General features: G+C 36.4%; 1 protein-coding gene across 1 annotated transcript in view; it reads left to right on the top strand.

Annotated features, from left to right (window-relative positions):
- MAP1A (microtubule associated protein 1A) overlaps positions 1 to 21,919 on the top strand; it is a 138,824-nt gene that overhangs the window by 97,197 nt on the left and 19,708 nt on the right. Inside the window, exons 3-4 of the mRNA XM_075207873.1 lie at positions 19,092 to 19,174; positions 21,513 to 21,653. Coding sequence (XP_075063974.1) covers positions 19,092 to 19,174; positions 21,513 to 21,653 — 224 coding nt within the window. The remainder of the gene's footprint in view (positions 1 to 19,091; positions 19,175 to 21,512; positions 21,654 to 21,919) is intronic.

Here is a 21,919-nt window from a genome sequence, read left to right as displayed (position 1 = left end):
GTCATGTGCCTGATTCTGCACATTTGTTTCCTTTTAGGGCTATGTGCACAGGTTAATGTGTGAAGTGTGTGGTAGCAAGTGCCAGTGAGCAACATTTCTGATGGGAGGAAGCTGATAGGTCAGGGAGCTTTTTCCTGAATGCAGACTGACCGCAGTAATGCACCTGATTCTGTAGATGAAGACAAGATTTTGTTTATCTGGGCAAGATATCCTAATGATCTTCAGGGGTAGAGGGAGCACCTACTATATAAGGGGTATTTCTAGTGTATCAGCTGCTTTCAAAGTCTTTTTCGACAAATATATTTTGTACTTCTGAGATGACCGCCAGTTTGCATGGAAAAATTGTTCTTAGTTTATAAATGAAGTTGATCATAGCAATAATGATAATGAAATGTCAGGGGACTGCTAGCCCTGCTCTATGTTAAAGAATCATATGATAGCTGAAAACCTTTATGGGATTAATTTATCAACTATATAAGTAACACATTCTCTCACCTTAGAAATTGTATTATACTATTAATGTCACTAGTACAGTCGATTAATAAAGGAGTGCTGGAACCTATTAGGATGACTATAAAAACATACATTATACCATACTACTCAACATGCAGAGAAAGGGACTGTAAAGAGAAATGAATGTTATGCATAAAGTACAGAAAGAGGCACCTGTTTCTAGGGCTGACAATGTTGACAAGTGCAGCTGAGATTTAGCTGTAGCCATATATCTATGTACAATGCCACCTCTATCCATGTACAAAGTCACATTTATCCATGTACAAAGTCACATCTATACATGTACAATGCCACCTCTATCCATGTACAAAGTCACATTTATCCATGTACAAAGTCACATCTATACATGTGCAATGCCACCTCTATTCACGTACAAAGTCATATCTATCCATATACAACTTCACACCTATACATGTACAAATCACGTCTATTCATGTACAACATCACATCTGTCCATGTATAAAGTCACATCTATCTATGTACAATGTTACATCTATCCATCTACAACTTCACACCTATCCATGTACAACATCACATCTATCCATGTACAATGTCACATCTGTCCATGTGAAAATCACATCTATCCATGTACAACTTTATGCCTATCCATGCATAATTTCACATCTATACATGTAAAACATCACATTTATTCATGCACAAAGTCATATCTATCCATCTACAACTTCACATTAGTTTTGAAGATCAATTTGTACAGTTCTTGATCATGTACCTTTGTACAATCTTTTATTGTAAATCATTTTTACAAAATTTGGAGTGTCACCAATGGTTGTTCATACCCGATCAACCCCCAAAACTGCCCAATCAATAAGTAACATATGTTAATGTCTTCACTTGAAAATTGTTTCAGTTCAGGAATTAAATAATGAACATTCTTTACAAAACTTGTTATTGTCTCACTGATGTTAATGTATCAAAAAGGTCCAGCCTAAAATGTTTGAATTATATGTATGAAGTTTTATGTATTCTTGTGTTAACATTTACATTGCCAAGGACCTGGCTCTGTTCAATTAGGGGTTAAGTCTGCCTGGTGCATTGTGGAGTGGGTGTCAGAGAGAGGCTGGGCTGCTCCTCCCTGGTTTGCTTTCAGAGAGCAGCTGCCTTGTGCTGGCTCTTCTGTACGATTGTATCACTGCACCTCTCTCTCTTCATTTACTATTATTTAGCAATTTTTGTTTTTACACACAATCTAAAGGCACTTTGTGTAATCTCCTGCTTTCCTGGCATCTCCAGCAGTGAATGACACTACTCTGGACTACTGATACAGAATGGTATGTCTTGAGATGACTTTTTCCTGTATAAAATGATAGTTTTAAATTGATGCTTTGTATCTTATATTTTAAGTTTAAGATAGGATTGTTGAACTTAAAGCCACAATAACCTCATGATTGACATCTTTCATGCTGTCACGCTAAAGAATTAGAGTGTTAATATATTTGTAAAGCTGAGATTAACTGCCGTCTGCATTTAAGAAGCCTTGTGCTAAAAACAGATTAATTGAAGCTCTCCCTTGCTCATGCGAATGTTATGTCTGGGTGTTTTCATCCAGCTGGAATCTAAGATGGAAATTCTGTAGAAGCCAGCCTAAGAAGGTAGAACTATGCATATTTATCATTTCCCTAACACTAGCCTCAGAATCCCTTCTCTGCTTTCCTTATCATCACTGTTCACACAACATGGTGAAACAAGAGCATGCTATTTGATCCTTACTCTAGCATCCTTCAACTGATGCTTTGGATAGTCTACTTCTTCAGATTACAGATGATAAAAGAGGTACCAAGTATACAAGCCCTTGTCTGATCCTCCACATTCTAGCCAAGATAAAGTCAGGATATTAGAGGACATTGTGACAGGAGGGCGTTGGGTCGACAGCAACACCACTGATGTATAATAGGTATCTGTGCTCCTCCTTTGCCACTCCTGTCCCAAATGGACCAGTGAGATAAAGCTGGCACAGTCTCTGAGGTGCACAGAAAATGATAAATATTAAGCAGTATGTGTGTAAAGATAATTCGTCATTTTCTTACATTTTTCTGGCTGTCTATAACAAATTTCTCATCTCCTGTTTTATAATTTTTTTTTTACTATGCACAAGAATGTGCGAATATATACATTCTTTCTTCTCAGATTTATGTTGGATTATATGCAAAGCATAGTATACAGTATGTGTAAAGATATTACAGATTACTGAAAGGCCTTGCTAGAATAAAACAGGCAGGCCTGGTCTGGAATATTCTGTGTCATGCTCACTCTCTGAGGCCTTTGGCATAACGGCAACAGAACAGCAAAATAAGGACCTCAGAGAGACAGCATTTCAATAGAAGGTTTTATCTCCATGGCGACTGTTTCCTCAAGGTACCTGAAGTCCTCCCAGACTGGCCCTACGTTTATCTCTAGCTTATTAACCCTTCCTCTGCTGTGTCTGTGGTAAAAAAAGGGTTTTATTAGGTCTCTGTTTCCATGGAAGAGCTAATTATGTGTTTAATTATCTTGTAATGCAAATTACTTCTTTGCATCAGGCCCTATGTGTATACATTTTATGATATGTTTCAGGGACACTTTACTGCAATTATACGTCCACGCATTTTATGCATGATATTGTCTCTGTGGACCTGGGGACATTACAATCCCCGTTACTAAGAAATGAGAGAAAAAACGGGTTCTGTTGCTAGAGGCACTCACAATCATTACTTGTACTAGGTCAAGGGAAAGTAGTTTAAAATCATATCTTTATTTTTTGTAGTCTTTACAAATATAACAATCCCCATTTATGTTGTATATACTGAGTTTAATAATTGTGTGCTCATTCTGTGTACTCATTTTCAACACATATTAAGTGATAAAGCTTAGAGTGTAGAAGAATAGGTGGTAAGAATTTATTCTAATATTGAAAAATAGGGACAAACATTTCCAGGGCCACGTTTTTAAACTTGGCACAATCCCTGGAAATAGGGACAGTTGTCGACTATGTGTACATAGTCTAAACATACATTCACAATGATATATAGCTTACGTCTTACCTCACTCTAATATATACCTAGGTGGGTTATTTTGTACGGTCAGTTGTAAATTGAATCTGACATATTTAAGCATTGTTTAAATGTATATAATATAATATGTACATTATGTATATATAAATATAAATAGTCACTTTCTCACGGAAATTAGACACTACTTGTTATTTTGTGTATGTTTGTTTGTTTGCTTTAGGAATGCTGATTTTTTTTTTTTTTTAAGAACTCAAAAAGTTTCCATTTCCAGAGGTGAAGATATTCATAGTTGGGATTTTTTTTCAAAATGGCTTCCACATATAAATTATGAGGCCTACTCTTACTACAGACATGATATTCAAATTCAGACCTGTTTCAGCCGGTCGCATGCTACATCTGTCCTGCTGACATTTTGCCTATGCATAAGTGATCATTTAAAGGGGAAAACAACATCATAAATGATTATTAAATTATTACAGGGCTGACATTTGCCAGTGATTGTAATTCCAATTACGGACGGAAATTATTTACAGTTAAGTTATTGTCTTTCTTGAGTAGATTCAAACTCTGATTTGTAAAAGGGATCTTGCAAACATAGCAAATGAAAGACTTGTGTCTTTTTTAATCTCACCAGATAGGCTATTATGTTAGCATTACTTTACGCTTAAGTATAGTACTTAGTAAGAATAACGTTTGTTACATTTATTATAGAATTTCTCTCTCTGATAGATAGATAGATAGATAGATAGATAGATAGATAGATAGATAGAAGGCCAAGGAAAGTCCATGGGTTTTGGGCCATGATGACGCAAGCTGCTCTGCTCCCTCAGCACGGTGATGCAAGTCACCCCCGCACCTACCACTTGGACCTTTCCTCCGGGATCTCTCAGAGGGGAGGTCAAAAAGTTGTCCTAAACTCTGACACCCTAAACTTCTAGGTTTGTCTAACGGTAGCAGCAGCCATAGGTAGATAGATAGATAGATAGATAGATAGATAGATAGATAGATAGATAGATAGATAGATAGATATGATAATAGATAAATGTAATGAATAGATAGCTATGAGAATATAAATATAGATAAATATTACATAGATATGACAGATAGAAATTAAATTTAAAATCAGATGAAATAATATACGATAGATATGATATAACTATAACAATATGTATAAAAGGTATAGATAGATATGAAAATATGAATAAATATGAATAAGATAAATAATAGATATATAGAAATGAATAGATTAAATATATAGAAACAGGACATATAAACATTAGATAGATATATATGAGATAGATAGTAAGATAGATAGATAGATAGATAGATAGATAGATAGATTAGAGATATATGGTATTAATACATATGACAATAGATATAAATTAGATGGATAATTAGCTATGACAATATATAGAAATAGGATAAATAAATATTAGATAGATTTAAACAGACATAAATATAATAGGTAAATAAATATGTGATACATAGATATGACATATATAGAACATGGATAGATACATATTACATAGATTGATATGACATAAATGGAATGGATAGCTAGATATGATAATATATATAGAGATAGGATGGATAAATATTAGATAGATAGACAGACAGATTTGACAATAGATATAAATTGATGGATAGATAGATGACATATAGAAACTGGATATATAAACATTAGATATATATGTATGAGACAGATAAATAGTATAAATACATATGACAATAATTCTTAATGAGATGTATAAATAGCTATGACAATATATAACAATAGGATAGATAGTTAATTATTAGATAGATAGATTTAAATACCTAGAAATAGGATAGGAAAATATATATTAGATACATAGATATTAGATGAATATGAATGGGATATATACATATTACATATATGAAAATGGTATAGATAGATAGGTAAATAGATATACATGGGATGGATAGATTAAATATATAGAAACAGGATATATAAACATTAGAGAGATATGTATGACATAGATAGATAGATAGGTAGGTAGGTATGAGATAGATAATTATGAGATAGATAAATACATACATATTAGATAAATATTAGATAACTATTAGATTGATAAGAGATAAGTGTGACAAGAGATTAGATTGATAAGAGATAAGTGTGACAAGAGATTATATTGACGTGAGATAAGATTGATATGAGATAAGATTGGTATGAGATAAGATTGATATGAGATAAGATTGGTATGAGATACGATTGATATGAGATAAGATTGGTATGAGATAAGATTGATATGAGAAAAGATAGATCTGAGATAAGGTAGATCTGAGATGAGATATATCTAAAATAAGATAGCTATGATATAGGTAGATAGATATGAGATAGAGATATATGAGATAAGATATCTATCTCATATACCTCTAACTATCTCTGCTGCTGCAGAGCAAGCCATTTTCTCTTTAATAAGATATCTGTTTTCACTGGAGAGAAGATAGATAGATAGATAGATAGATAGATAGATAGATAGATAGATACATAGATAGATAGATACATAGATAGATAGATAGATAGATAGATAGATAGATAGATAGATAGATAGATAGATAGATACATAGATAGATAGATATGGTAACTATGACAAACTATATAAATGGGATGGATAGCTAGATATGACAATATATAGAGATAGGATAAATAAATATTAGATAGATAGATATGAAAATAGTTGTAAATGGGATGGATAGATGACAATAAATAAACATAGGATAGATAACTATTAGATCTGTATGTATGTTTGACACAGATAGCTAGATAGAGAGATATGAGATAACATAGCTTGATAAGAGATAGATAGATAGATAGATAGATATTAGATGGAGAGATATGAGATAGATAAATAGAGAGAGATATGAGATATGATAGATAGATGTGAGATACGACAGATAGATAGATAGATAGATAGATAGATAGATAGATAGATAGATACATTTTAAAGACATAGAAATGGCATTGATAGATATGACAATAGTTATAAATGGGATGGATAGATGACAATAAATAGAAACAGGATAGATAACTATTAGATAGATATGTATATATGACACATTTAAATAGATAGATAGTTATGAACTAAATAGAAATTGGATGATTTTTAGCTTGATAGATAGATAGACACATTTTAGTTTACAATTACCCTTGGTTCACATTTGCACACTGTGTCTAAAGAAAGTAACTAGTGTCAAATTACAAATACAGTCACTTTTCTTATAATGTGCATTATTCTCTGTTTGCTGAATGTAAGGAATACTGGAAGAGATTCAAACATTGAAATACAGTTCTCGTGTGCACTGTATAAGCATCAGAAATGTCTTTTTAATGAGGAGGTGGGGGGAGGAAAGAAGGAGCCTCACAGTGTCAGTAACTGTAATAAAATGACCACAGACCAGGCTCTGAGAAGGAATTGACATTGGGTGTCTGATAGGGGAGTTGTACAGACCCATTCATCACAAAGAGATATTGTTGGTTTGGGAGGGGCTGGTCGTGACACACATACACACACACTCACACTGCGGCAAAGGCTGCAGCTGATTCCTACAAGCAGTCTGCTGCAGAGCAAGCCATTCTCTCTTTAATAAGATATCTGTTTTCACTGGATCGACACAGCAAGTGCTTTTATCACCAGCAAATGCATTTACCGCTTGCCTTGCTGTAAACTGAGATTTTACTATATTATTTTAAGTAGTTGTCCTTTCTACAACACGGCTACATTACTACATTATATATATTTTATATATATATATATATTATATATATATATATATATATATATATATATATATATATATATATATATATATACACACACAATTCAGTGGTCAAAGTGGAAATTTAGAAATGGCGGTACATCAATTTAGAAGTGACAATATGGAAAGTGTAAGTAATTTCACGGTTCAACAATGAAGTCAGTACGAGAAGTGGCGGCACCACCACTGTATACCAGCTGATTGCAACCACGTATGTACATTATATATATATATATATATATATATATATATATATAGGTCCAAGTGACAAATGCGTTATTGCGCAGCGATGGGGAATAGGAGCGCGGTGACAGGATACTGAAGGAAGTGATACTGGGTCTGGGATGATTACCTACTCTCCCATGAGCCCAGAAGAACTACCTGAAATGTGGGAGTCCAGAAGAGTAGATAAGTATAATACATATATATTTATAAAACAGTACAGCTACATAAACATTTCAATATTTGCCTATTTGACAGATATTGCAATGATATTGATATACAGTATAATAAATGTCAATAGACAGTGTCCATTAATAACTCTGTGAATAATATTTGTACAAATATTATACATTGGTAGCGGTTTTCACCGGTCAAGTGACCCACTGTGTGCAGTGATGTTGGGACTAAACCATTTCTTCTAAACATCTGACTGATATGGTCAGCTTGCCGATATGCCATGTGTTGCCCAAATTGGTGCGTAACTCAGAAATGGGTGAGTTCCAGCTCTGCGGCACACAGTGGATCATGTGATTGGTAGCACCAGCTACTTCAGTAATTGGAGCTTTGTGTGTGTGTTAATGTTGTGAAAACATAATGGAGCAGAGCTTGGAGGGAGGAAAATAAATAACTCTGGATGCAGTATAAAATTCTGGTTGCAGGCTGGGCGGCATGGGGCCCCCTTGACTCATGGGCCCGTGTACACTACACAGCCGGCACCCATTATATGTACGCCACTGTAAACTGTATATTATCCCTAACAGGAATTTTAACCCTCTACAAACTAAGCATGAATATTAAATGACAATAATGAGTATTGTAGACACTGAAATAGTGTACTACAATTAAACTCATTAGCCATAGTGGGCCTGATTCATTAAGGAAGGATGAGTAAAAAATTGAGTAAGTAGTCTCCTGTACAAAAATATGTTACAATGCAAGGGCTGCAAATTTGTTTTCTGTTTTCCATATAAGTTAAATACTGTCGGTTTTTTCATGTAGCACACAAAGGAAGATGTTGCTTATAGCAACCAATCAGATTCTAGCTGTCATTTTGTAGAATGTATTATCTAAATGATAACTAGAATCTGATTGGTTGCTATAGGCATCTCCACTTTTTCAAACCCGCAGTTTAGTAAATATACCCTAAATACTTGATAGCTTATTTGTACACTGAAATTTAAAGTTGAAATTTGTGTGCTACATGAAAAAACTGTCAGTATTTAACTCATGTGCAAAGTAGAAAAAAAATAAGAAACCCTGGCATTGTAACATATTTTTCTCCAGGAGGCTACTTACCGTATATACTCGAGTATAAGTCGACCCGAATATAAGCCGAGGCACCTAATTTTACTACATAAAACTGGGAAAACTTATTGACTCGAGTATAAGCCTAGGGTGGAAAAGAGCGCTAATTTAAAAACCTAAATAAAAATGATAGGTTCAATCTATGAAATCATTTTTAGCTAAACCATAAATAACAGTAGATGACAAGGAACATTCATAAATGATTATAAAATAATTGGCATTGGGTACAACCTAACCTAAATAAAGGGGTATATAAGGGGTAGGGATATAAATGTATGAACATGGTGGCTGTATTGTTTGTTCATTATGTAATTGCACTGTAAATAAAAAAAAAGGAGAGAGAGAGAGAGAGGATTTTTTCACTTACCCGGCAGTGGAACGCATATGCGTTCCAACAACAGGAAGTTCGGCATTTGGAACGCAAATTCCAAATGCCGAACTTCCTGTTGTTGGAACGCATATGCAGAAGTTGAAGCCGAGGGACTGGACACCAGGTAAGTTCACCCGTGTATAAGCCGAGTGCCCTTTTTCAGCATACAAAAGTATGCTGAAAAACTCGGCTTATACACGAGTATATACGGTACTCAATTTTTTACTTTACTGTCCTTAATGAATCAGGCCCAGTATCATACATTTCATGCACTTCTTTATTCAAAAAGCATACATTTTTGCAACAAGAGTCTTAACTTAAAGTGCTTTTACCTATAGTAATTTAGTAAATGAGGAAAAAAAAAAGCATTGTTGCATCTCTCATATATGGCCACTTGAGTTTATCCATAAATCCTTTATTTTGTGTCCACATAGATGCAGAGCTCTACAATTGATACAACTTAATAATAATCACAGCCTTATACAGTTTTATAAGCAATATGCTTAATAAACTTTAATGGGCGTATACAGTAGAATATATATTTTTTGTAGACAGACCTTGGTAAGAAGTAAATACAATCAATTTAATATCACAAATAACATGATTTCCTTATTTGTACTGTGTTATTTTCTAAACACAATCAATCTGTAATAGAAAGCACATTGAAAGAGCATGGGAGAAGTTGCACTTTCTAGTGCTGTCTGAAACTAAACTGCTGTTCACTTGACTGTTCACACGTTGCTTGCAGGTGTTACATCTAAGCTAGAATATATTGGTGGTGAAACATTAGGTCATTCTGTAGAATTCTGGTTGCAATGGCCTCACTGTTTCCCATCTCTATGCAAAGTTAAGAGGTGGACCAAGGATTTACTTGCTAGTATTTGCATGTCTGTGCATTCATCAAGACTGAGCTTATTTCCAATTGAATGGAGATTGCTGGGAACATAATGCATGACATCATTCAAAGCACACAATCGGCTCTATTTATGCCCCCTATCCCAGACAATGTTCTGGATTTCTTGGTGTACACTCTTCCCAGGGAAAATTACTCTGGGTGGATATTATTAAATGTTTATTGAAATTAATGCACTGGAGCTTGTTTTCATTGCAAACATTGTGGATATTTTTCCCCCATATACATTTAAATCTGATTGAACTTTAAAATTGGCATATAATAAAGGAAGATATAAAAATATCACCAAATACTGATGTTCTCACCAAGATAGTGGGGAAAAGCTGTAGACAAACACTTACCTAATCGAATATTGAACTGATACTAGAGGCAGACAAGCAGCAAATAGGCCTAGTGAACTCAAGCCTAGAGGTCAGAGTACATCACCTAATAATATATGTGCCTGCATGTGTATAACTTAGTTGTAGGATGCCACAATACTCCAGTGCTGGACTGTAGGGGAAACAGCGTGTACATGAGACAACATATAGAAGACATAAGGCTATGTTCTTGGGAGCTTATATATATATATATATATATATATATATATATATATATATATTTATATATATATATATATATATATATTTATATATATATATATATATATATATATCATATTTTCCAACTCTCCCTGAATGTCAGGGAGACTCCCTGAAATAGGGGTGATCTCCCTCACTCCCTGAAGAGTCTGGCATTCTCCCTGATGCTGAGCCAGTACAAGACGTGGTTGGCTTCGCCATCTGTGGCATGATGACACAGTTCAGAAATTGTGTCCTATGTCCATGTAATGATGTCTATGGAGGTGGCCACCAAGATTTAATCAATGACTGACAGGTAAGACAACATGACTTCAGTAATGGAGACAGAAATGTAAAAAACACTTCAGTCTCTAGAGATTCATTAGCTGCTTTTCTTTGACGCATAGTTGCCTACTCTCCTGGAATGTCCGGGAGACTACCGCATTTCTGGGAGACCTCCTGGTTATCGCCCCCCACAATAGATAAGTGGGGGGGGGGGCTAAGGATGCCACAATACTCCACAGTGCTCCCGGGTTTTAGGAGCTGATAGAACATATAGAAGATAAAGAGCACTACTCGTGGATGTTTACAATCTAGTGGGTTGATAATAAATATATATATATATCATACTTGCCCACTTTTCTTTGTTGCCTTCAGTGAGATTCTGGGTGAGGTGGTCGTGCAGGCTTGACGAATCACATCATTTTGGCCCTGCCCCCAAAACGATTGTCACAATTTGGCCAATTACAGCAGCGGGTGGGGCTACGATGACGCAATATTTGCTTCATTAAGCCCCCCCCCCCACTTATCTATTGTGGGGGGCGATAACCAGGAGGTCTCCCAGAAATGCGGTAGTCTCCCGGACATTCCAGGAGAGTAGGCAACTATGCGTCAAAGAAAAGCAGCTAATGAATCTCTAGAGACTGAAGTGTTTTTTACATTTCTGTCTCCATTACTGAAGTCATGTTGTCTTACCTGTCAGTCATTGATTAAATCTTGGTGGCCACCTCCATAGACATCATTACATGGACATAGGACACAATTTCTGAACTGTGTCATCATGCCACAGATGGCGAAGCCAACCACGTCTTGTACTGGCTCAGCATCAGGGAGAATGCCAGACTCTTCAGGGAGTGAGGGAGATCACCCCTATTTCAGGGAGTCTCCCTGACATTCAGGGAGAGTTGGAAAATATGATATATATATATATATATATATATATATATATATAAATATATATATATATATATATATAAATATATATATATATATATATATATATATATATATATATATATATATATAAGCTCCCAAGAACATAGCCTTATGTCTTCTATATGTTGTCTCATGTACACGCTGTTTCCCCTACAGTCCAGCACTGGAGTATTGTGGCATCCTACAACTAAGTTATACACATGCAGGCACATGTATTGTTAGGGGATGTACTCTGACATCTAGACTTGACTTCACTAGGCCTATCTGCTGCTTACACACGCACATGAATATATTATTTTATATAAATATATATAAAATAAAGATTTAAACTATGCTATAAAATATTGTTTTTGGAAACCAATGTAATAATTTCTCAATAGAAATATATTGCTTGTGTATTGTAGATCTATACCCTAGTTCTGGGTACATTTAGTAATATTATTTTAGAACATGAGGTTAAAATACCTGGATAAATTAGCTTAGTCATAGAAGTGTGGTGCGGCAAAGGAATATTAGTGCATCAAATACATAAATAGATAGTGGAATTGAATGAGCCTCCAAGGTCAAGGACCCACCAGTTTTTATTCACAAATGGCTGTCGGCTTCACATACTGGAGGTGGCCATTTGTGGGCTGAACCAATATTTAGGAGATCACTGAGATACGAGGCACCAAATGGCTGTCTCCACTCTATGTGGATGGCGGGTATAGATTCATTTAATCCTAAATAAATTGTGCTATCAAACTAAACAGTTGCTTCTTGTCCATTGTTTTAAATTGGACCTGTCACTTGTTTGGTTGTATTCCAAAGAGTTTTGCTTCATTGTAACTGCATGCAGATATTTATGTCCCAATGATCAGAGATTTACTGTTCTTCGTTTCTTTTCTGAAACATTTAGGTATTTTGTATGATCCCCTTGATATATAGAATACATTACATTTTGGAGCTTAAGGTGAAGCTGTTCGCAGTTATTTAGCAGTGAATGTTTTACATTTTGCAGCCCTGCAGCACTGACCTGTTTTGCATTAAAATCTAGCAACTCACATGATTTTCTTGAATAACGATACCTGGAAAACAGAGAGCTGTGCACAGAATATTAACTTAATAGTCTGTTTTCACAAGTGTTGAAATAAGATGTCAATGAAAAGTAAGTTGGGAAACAAACCTGAAATAACATATTGCCTGCTTCATTAAATACGACTTTGTTGCAGTTGTCAGCACAAGCCCTTTCCAGGCATCTTTAATGTGTTTTTCAGTATGATTAGATGTCTAAAAATGGCTTTGGTCTTATTTCTGATTTAGCAATTGTTTAAATAAAATATGAACAAATAAAATAGATGAACACAGTAAAATAAACAGCTGCTGTGAACTGGAAGCCAGGGCCTAAATGTATGTACATTGGGAGGTATTTCCTGATGACAAAGGCTTCTGTAGGATATCTACTGTACCGAACAAAATGTGGAAGGGAAAAAAACGAGGCAATTAAATCACTGGAGATGTTCAAAACTAGTATATACGAGAATGGTTCAATTTACAGATAAGTACAAGTTGTTTCAACCTCAGGTTTTCAGGATATCCTCATATATCATAAATGTATCAATATTCAATGTGCGAGAACTGAATTCCCAAACGCGCCTGTGTCGGCATCAGTGCGCCTATGTCGGCCTCCGTGTGCCTGTGTCGGCCTCCGTGCGCCTGTGTCGGCATCAGTGCGCCTGTGTCGGCCTCCGTGCGCCTGTGTCGGCCTCCGTGCGCCTGTGTCGGCATCAGTGCGCCTATGTCGGCCTCCGTGCGCCTATGTCGGCCTCCGTGTGCCTGTGTCGGCCTCCGTGTGCCTGTGTCGGCCTCCGTGCGCCTGTGTCGGCATCAGTGCGCCTATGTCGGCATCAGTGCGCCTATGTCGGCCTCCGTATGCCTGTGTCGGCCTCCGTGCGCCTGTGTCGGCCTTTGTGCATGCTCAAAAGGACAGACTAGGGCCTCTGGAGTAGATCACTGGGGCACCATAAATTCTGCTATGAGGTCTAGCAATTGAGTATTACTCCTTTTATAAAACCACTTATATTTGTGTACACGGATGATGAAAACATGTATTTGGAGGAGGAGGGGAGAGGGAACAATTGTGGCCTTTGCTAAACATATCAGAGGCAATGCAATGGAAAATATAACAACATTTTGGAATGAACATCATTATTTGTAAGATTATTTTACTGTTGAAGTAGAATAAAGCAGTGAATTATGTAAACCTCATAAGTTGTTTAGTTCTCTCTATTTTACTAGTGGGCCGTTTTATACCCTACTACCTATAAAATGGAAAAGTGAATTAGCAGTGTGATTTTTCTTTAGAACGTGTTCCACATGCTGTTTCAGTACAGTATACAATATATGCTGTTAGTAAAGGCATTGCCAGGACATTGGAGATGTTTTACTGTCAATGTTTCTTCTGGGTATGTTATCTGTCCTCTCCGTATAGCTGCTATATGGAGAGGTAAAGCATGAAAACATAGACGCAAGGGGAAAATTTACAACTGATGCAGTGCAAAATTGCATGTTTGTTACATGTGATTTGCATCTGGCACGCTCTTAAATTCAAGTTGTTAAATAAACCATTGCCTATTTGTCCTGGTAGTTTCCTACAGCAATGGCACTTTTGCATGGCATCATTCCAGATGGTCCAAACCCACCAAGGACTCTCCTATATTGGAATACAGGAACAAATACAGACAGGATGCACACATCAGTATTAAACAGAGGGCTCACATCTGAGCTATTTTACAGTCCTCCAAATTGACATAAGTACATAGCATAACATTTCAGGGACCACAGTTGAGCGTCTGATGAAAAGGGCATTGTGGTGCCTAAACTTATGCATAAGCTGCTATCTCGTCTCTCAAAGATGGACACAACACCACAAAACAAACGTTGCATCATAAAATATTTATGATATGACCTTCACACTCTTCTGAGAGGCTGTATGGTATATATATCCCAATTCCAATAACTTGAGAGGGAACCTCAAGTCATTGCCACTATCATGTCTTATCTTATATAAAAATATTTTTGACACATTTCTTCACTGAAGGCTGAAAACTATCATTAATTGATTGTTCGTGTACAAAATCATGAATCATACCCATCATCAATTCATAGCTTCAATGTTTGTTATGTATGTATCAGACCTATAATCTGCTTGTCCAGGATTAGGGTCTTTGCACAGAGAACTTTCAATTGGGCAAGTGTTTCCCATGCTTACTAGGAGGCATGTTTCATTATTTGGTAGATTATATGATGTTTTTAAATTAACTGGTCAGACAATTAGAAAGCAAGACTAATTACACAGATAAATCAATAGAACAAAAATACTAATATGCCTTACATCATTGTCACTGAGTCACTGCTATGAAATCCACTTATGTCCACATTGTAGAGAAGCAAATGCATTGTAAGAACCAGTGAGGAACAGAATGAAGCTGTAGGGCTACTGCATTATAGCCATGTTTAAACAGAATAGGATATCAACATCTGCTAAAAGATACCCAGATCCCTCCTCTATAGCTGGCCTCTGGCTGTTTGAGGACATATCTTCTGGCCAGGGAGCAGGCTTATTGTGGTCCCTGCCTCCGGGAGCTCCCATAGCATCTGTTATCCCCAGCTGCTTTCATGTACTTACAGACAGCCACGGGAGTACACAACGAAAATTGTTGATCTCAAGGAATTTTATGTTAAATATGTAACATTTACCTTTTCAGTTAGCATTCAAGGTGGCACATGCTATTCCTTAATGATCTAGTAAGTATAGTTCAAGTGAAATACATCTCTAGTCCACTGGCTCCCTTTTAGGCTCTATTCCTTGCTTAAGGGAGTCACTATATATATAATTGTGATATATGGCATTTCCTTTTTTTGTAATATAGATGGGTATAGATAGATAACATGGGCCTAAATTGTATGGGCAACTACATTGCAGCAGCAAATATCTGAACATTGTTGTACCTCTGCAAAACATAACAGGTATTGCTGTCACAAATTATGAAAAAGAAAAAATAATAAATGTATCATTTGAATTCCAAATCCTTCAATTGTAAATGAATAATTACACTACATAATTGATTGTAATATTACAACGGACACAAGCATTGCTTTTTTACAATGCTTGTGCAATTTTATTTTTATATTTTGTGTGTACGGTACACATTACTTTAGGGTATATCCATTCTTAATGAAGTAGCATGGACTGTTTGGCTCTGCACATACCATACCTTTCTGCATCAATAAGGAATATCAGTAACAATATGGGGAAGTTTTGCAATGGGAGATAGAAACACTCAATCTCAAACTGAAAATAATAGGGGGATGATTGTAGACAGTAGGTTTTGGGTTATGCAACTACAAAAACAAATGTGACTATGTACTTCCTGCAGCTGCCCCCCATCATAAACAACTAGTGGGAGGGAGAAATGGATAAAGTACAAATCCTGCTACACTACTGGACTGACAGATGCCAATTAGCAGAGGTGAGCTCTGTTAAAAACATTTTGCAATCAAAAGAGATTAGAGATGAAAAATAAGCACACGGTATAGATACTGTTGGGGATATGTTTGTGTGAACACAGAAAAGGACCACATACAGACATTCTTAAATAAGTGCATGTTTCTGCAGCGTTGTATGTATACCTAGGACCAAGAAAGAAGTTAAATCATATTTGCAGTGAGTGATGCTGTCTGTGCTGAGTAGTCTAACATATAAAAGTAGCAGAGGCAGGAAGACATTAGCAAGGTTTGAAATAAATTGAAACTGCTACTAAAATCCTAATATTTCCCAAACCATTGTTACTTTCTTGTTATATTCTAGTTATAATGGATGGCAGGATTCCTTGAAATAGATACAGTCATCTGGCAATTATTCTTGGCTCATATTAAATTATAACACAGTAGACAAGTATGGATATATATTTTTTTATTTTTACTATTTCAAATGAGTCATTGTAAAATCACAAACTTCATTGAAAAACATAGGTTTACGTTTTAAGGATTACGACTCTCTAATTTAAAACATGTACATTACAGCAGAAAAATGTAACATGAATGTGTGTGTATGATTACTTTGATTGGTTAATACTTGGGAGTATTCTAGAGGTAACTCCAGTTGTATAAGATGTACTAAGTACATATAAACTGTACAGATGGTGCTATCTTCCTTCACAAATACTGAGCAGTTCAGCACTTGCCTATGTGAAGTAACTGCAGCGGATCACCCCAAATTAGCTCCACTCCACAGACATATACATGTAGAGGACCACCTATGTAAAAGGAGATTGCATCATGTGTACATTGTGGTACTAAATGATGTCCAATTTATTTGGTTACTACTGTTTTATTGCTAATGGGAATATACAATGGGAAAGCTAACTCTAAAGTTAAAATATCAGCTGCACTATTTAACAAACTTCTGTGGTTGGCTGTGACGGACACTGAGACATTTACTGTACACCCTGGTATGGATCCCAGTGTTAGCTCCTCGGACAAGTCAATTTCTTTCCCTGTGTCCCAGCACTGTTTGAAATGTATGCATTATAAATCATAAATAAAAAAAATAAGATATAGTTGAAGGGAATTGAGTCATCTGAGATAACATGTTGTGAATACAGAGATCATTGTGGATATGCACAAGAAGCAATAGCCTTCTCTCACAATAATTTTAAATATCTTACATTCTGTATTTCACTTGCAAGTCCCTTTGGCAGAACACTTGTTTTCTTTCTGTGGTATATAAATTATACGTTTACAAAACTTTTCATACAGCATTGCCATTTCCAACTACCCCTTAAAAATAAACAGTAGTGCACTTTCCTGAACATCCCCTATATAGAAACTAGAAATAGTTCTTAAAGAGGTTGTCCATTTTTGGACATCCTCCGTAATATCCAACAGGTGTACTAAATAGGACGGCCTTCATCATACCCCTTACCTGAATCCGGGAAGCATGATCACAAACCAATGTTAAACCGATCTGCTCTTGGCTTCAGGTAATACATTGCTATAAGGGGGGTGTACAAGTTTGGACAACCCCTTTAAAAGAGGATATGTTGATATATATGCCCAGAACTTCTGCTGTTTTTAAAGTATTCCTAGAATAGCATCAGGAGTTACAAATCCATCATTAGACCTTGGCTTACAGCATAGAAAACTTCCAAAATCCAATACGAAATGTGCCGTTTTAAGCTCTCCTTCTGACGTTAGTAAAATCACCACCCATCTTTCCTCACTTTGACTACTGGAATCCATGGAGTTTTGAAGTGAGCTTATGTAGTAAACATACTTTATAAGAACTCTGTTATTCTGCTACCTGGGTCAGCGACTGAAATGTAACAGACATTTGAGTTTTCTGTTTAAACAAATCTTTTATTCTTTACCATTTAACTAGCATACTTCCATTGAATCTCCATATTAATGGAATCTTTATATATACATGTATTAGTACTTTATTTTGTAGAGTGTGCCAGCATTTATGGCTAATAAAGGCACAATGCAGCTGTGTCGCAGCTAATCTCATTATCATTGTGATGAGCTCTTATAACCCACATTACATTTTAAAGGATTCTTAATACCTATTGTGATTTCTGTTCTCACTTGTCTTTAACAAAAACATTCAATGGGTATCCATAGAAATATTTTATTATAAATTATTATTTAGTATGCTTACTTGGTTGATATTACAAGATATACACAGAGAAGAAAAAGTGAACATTCAAGTATTTTTTTCTTTTTATGAAGCTGTTTTATGTTTTCTTGTGCTGTTTATGACTTCTCAGGAAATCATTAGCAACACTCACTGTGGGTTGAACTTAGTATAGCGTTTTCTGGGTATAAGCTTTGTGCAGATGGAAATTCCTGAAGCATTTACAGCTGTGGAGATAATATATTAGCATTACATTTAATGAATACAATTACTGTGTGGGAGGAAAATTACAATCTTATTCGGGAGTAAAGTGAATAAAATCACTTTTGTGACTTTTATTTGAATGACTGTTTTCCACATGTCAACATTACACAAAAGTTCTTAATTTTCAACAGTGTATGATTTGGAGGGTAACTGAATTAATGAAAGAAACAAATTGTAATTCAAATCCGGTTAATTGATAGTTATTTGTAACCTTCATTTAAATAACATTTAATTTTGATTTTGACTAATTGTTTTTTTTTTTTCCTAGGCCAAAGAACTCTCCAGCATCAAAGTGACATCCTACAGACAGTGATCTTGGTGAATCCCAATGCAGAAAGCATTGTTACTGAGGTAGTAATCAACACAAATTCTCCTGAAATACCCTGGCACTTACAGAGTAGATCATGCCGAACAGTCACTTTTTTTGCCACTGATAAACTTTCCACAAAATGCTCATATTCCTAGAAAGCAAATGCTTCATCCTACTGCATTCACATAAATAATAGTCAATACCTATGACTACTTCAGGATTGTCATGTGAAGAACAAAAACGTGTATAGATGTATGGAACTGCTTTATTGCAGTTAGCACCCAAAATGAATCAAAATATAAAACACCTTTAATGAACCCAATTATATTTAGTCAGAGAACAAGTCTGGGAAAAGGAATATATGCCTCTCTGGTGGAATACAGACATGGGCATGGGCACAGTACACTATACAGACATGGAGGTGGGCACAGTATGGCACATATAGACATGGAGGTGGGCACAGTATGGCACATATAGACAAGAGGGGGCATGGTATAGCACATATAGACAAGAGGGGGCATGGTATAGCACATATAGACAAGAGGGGGCATGGTATAGCACATATAGACAAGAGGGAGCATGGTATAACACATATAGACATGGGTGGCATGGTATAACACATATAGACATGGGTGGCATGGTATAGCACATATAGACAAGAGGGGCATGGTATAGCACATATAGACAAGAGGGGGCATGGTATAGCACATATAGACAAGAGGGGGCATGGTATAGCACATATAGACAAGAGGGGCATGGTATAGCACATATAGACAAGAGGGGGCATGGTATAACACATATAGACATGGGTGGCATGGTATAACACATATAGACATGGGTGGCATGGTATAGCACATATAGACAGGAGGGGGCATGGTATAACACATATAGCCATGAGGAAACACAGTGCATCACATATAGATGTGGGGGAGCAGGGAACACTATACTTGGATCAGGCTGAATTCCAGATTTCAGCTATGTCTGAACTGGATGGTGCCATAAGACAGTGCTGTGTGAGTAGTGCAGGGGAGAAGTGTGGTGGCAGGGAGGGAGATGAGTAAAATAAGGGGTTAGTGAGTGAAGGCAGTAGTGGTGTGAGAGAAAGAAGGGAAAGAAATATAGCTGCAAGGAGTGGAATGAAGTGAGGAAAGTAGCTGATGTACCAGCAAGGCGCGAGCTACCATTGAGTGAACCAACGCAGTCATCTAGAGTGCCAACATTTTTGGGGCTCTTAAAATACTAAATGAGTGACATGATGTCACTCATTTAATTTTTTCATTTTCCCTGCAGCCCCCCTGTAGCACCGTCTGCCTAGAGATTTAAATTTAAACATCCTCATAGTGTGACAGTAATAATTTAAATTAAAGGGAGCATACCCTGCATGCTTCCTACCTTGTGCTGTGATGTTGCTGCTTCTCATTGTGAGCGCAGCAGCACACTCCCCGCCTGTCACTGACAGGAAGTAACAGCAACCAACAGCATCACAGGCAGCCCTATGACAGTTCCCAAGGTAAGAAGCTGCGGTGATGTTGCAGCGCCTGAAAGGGAAGGGTTATGAGTGGGTTACTATTAGGGGTAAGACACATAGGGTGACTATTGCCATTCCCTGGTTTGGGGCTCAGGGAATGGAGTGAAGGGAAGAGTATGGTGCTCCAGTAAGTATTGCTGATATGGCCTATATCTGGGACCCTGCTACTCAGTACCAGTTTCCCACCACTGCATTGTGTCTCTCCCACAAAACTGTCTTTCAATGTGCGCTTACACTGATCAGAACTGTATGCCAGGAGACATAGGTGGGAATAAGGAAATGATAATGTGAGCAGACATAGACAATGGTAGGAGAAGAGAGTGACGCCAAGGCTGGACTGTCAGATCGTGCCTACATGGGCCGGGAACAGAGCCAAGATCAGATGGCATAGATATGGTGGGAACACATATTGAAATGGAGATGAGGTGGAATAATTGAGAGAGGAATACACATGTACTGTAGTAAGATTAGAGGGGTGACTAGGGAACAGAATGAAGTACATGGGTGAATAATTCATTGGTGTATATCTTTGTGGGTAATGTGCATGTGTGATATTTTGGTACGACAGGCTGTGTCTGTGTAGTGTGTGTCACAGGGAGCAGTGATTCCTAAACCCAATTTTACTCTATTGGTTGACCGGAGCTTTCTTGCATTGATACACTTCAAGCCATTTTTGGCAACTCTTCCTCTTCATTTTCATTGGCTGCTTGTGGGGACCACATTACATTGTTACATCATTACATGTCTCCTCATTAGCTATGTCTCTCTTTTGTTTGTATTCAGCAAGATTTTTACAAAATTGTGTCAAAATCTATTATTTTGTTAAATACAATTTACATTTTTTCTATTAGGTACGCTCCTTGATTACAGATCCCTCGGCCTACAAACTCCTTATACTAAGTGGTCAGTGTTCAGACCAGGAAGGAGATTTAATTCTGCAGAGTGGGACTTTTCCATTACCTAGACTTGGAGAGGTGTTCAGTGACCCAGAGGTTAGTATATACAGATCAGAAATAATGTTTAGAAATATGTACCTACAGTAACACTATTATTGCTAGGTTTAGTCTCTTTGGGGTATCAGTTTTCTAAGATGTCTGATACCACTTGTTTTTATATTCTCTTTGCGTCTTCTTTTTCTTAAAAAAAATAACATAATATTATAAAGTGTAAACACATTTTCTTATGTCAGTTTTATCTGGATGGATTAATTCAGTTAACACCAGCACCATGCATTCAGTAAACAAATACACTGTCTCAT

This window comes from Mixophyes fleayi, chromosome 4 (genome assembly GCF_038048845.1).
Source record: "Mixophyes fleayi isolate aMixFle1 chromosome 4, aMixFle1.hap1, whole genome shotgun sequence".
In the NCBI taxonomy this organism is placed as follows: Eukaryota; Metazoa; Chordata; class Amphibia; order Anura; family Limnodynastidae; genus Mixophyes; species Mixophyes fleayi.
The sequence above is the reverse complement of the archived record's forward strand: the minus strand, read 5'-3'. Positions and strand labels throughout refer to the sequence as shown.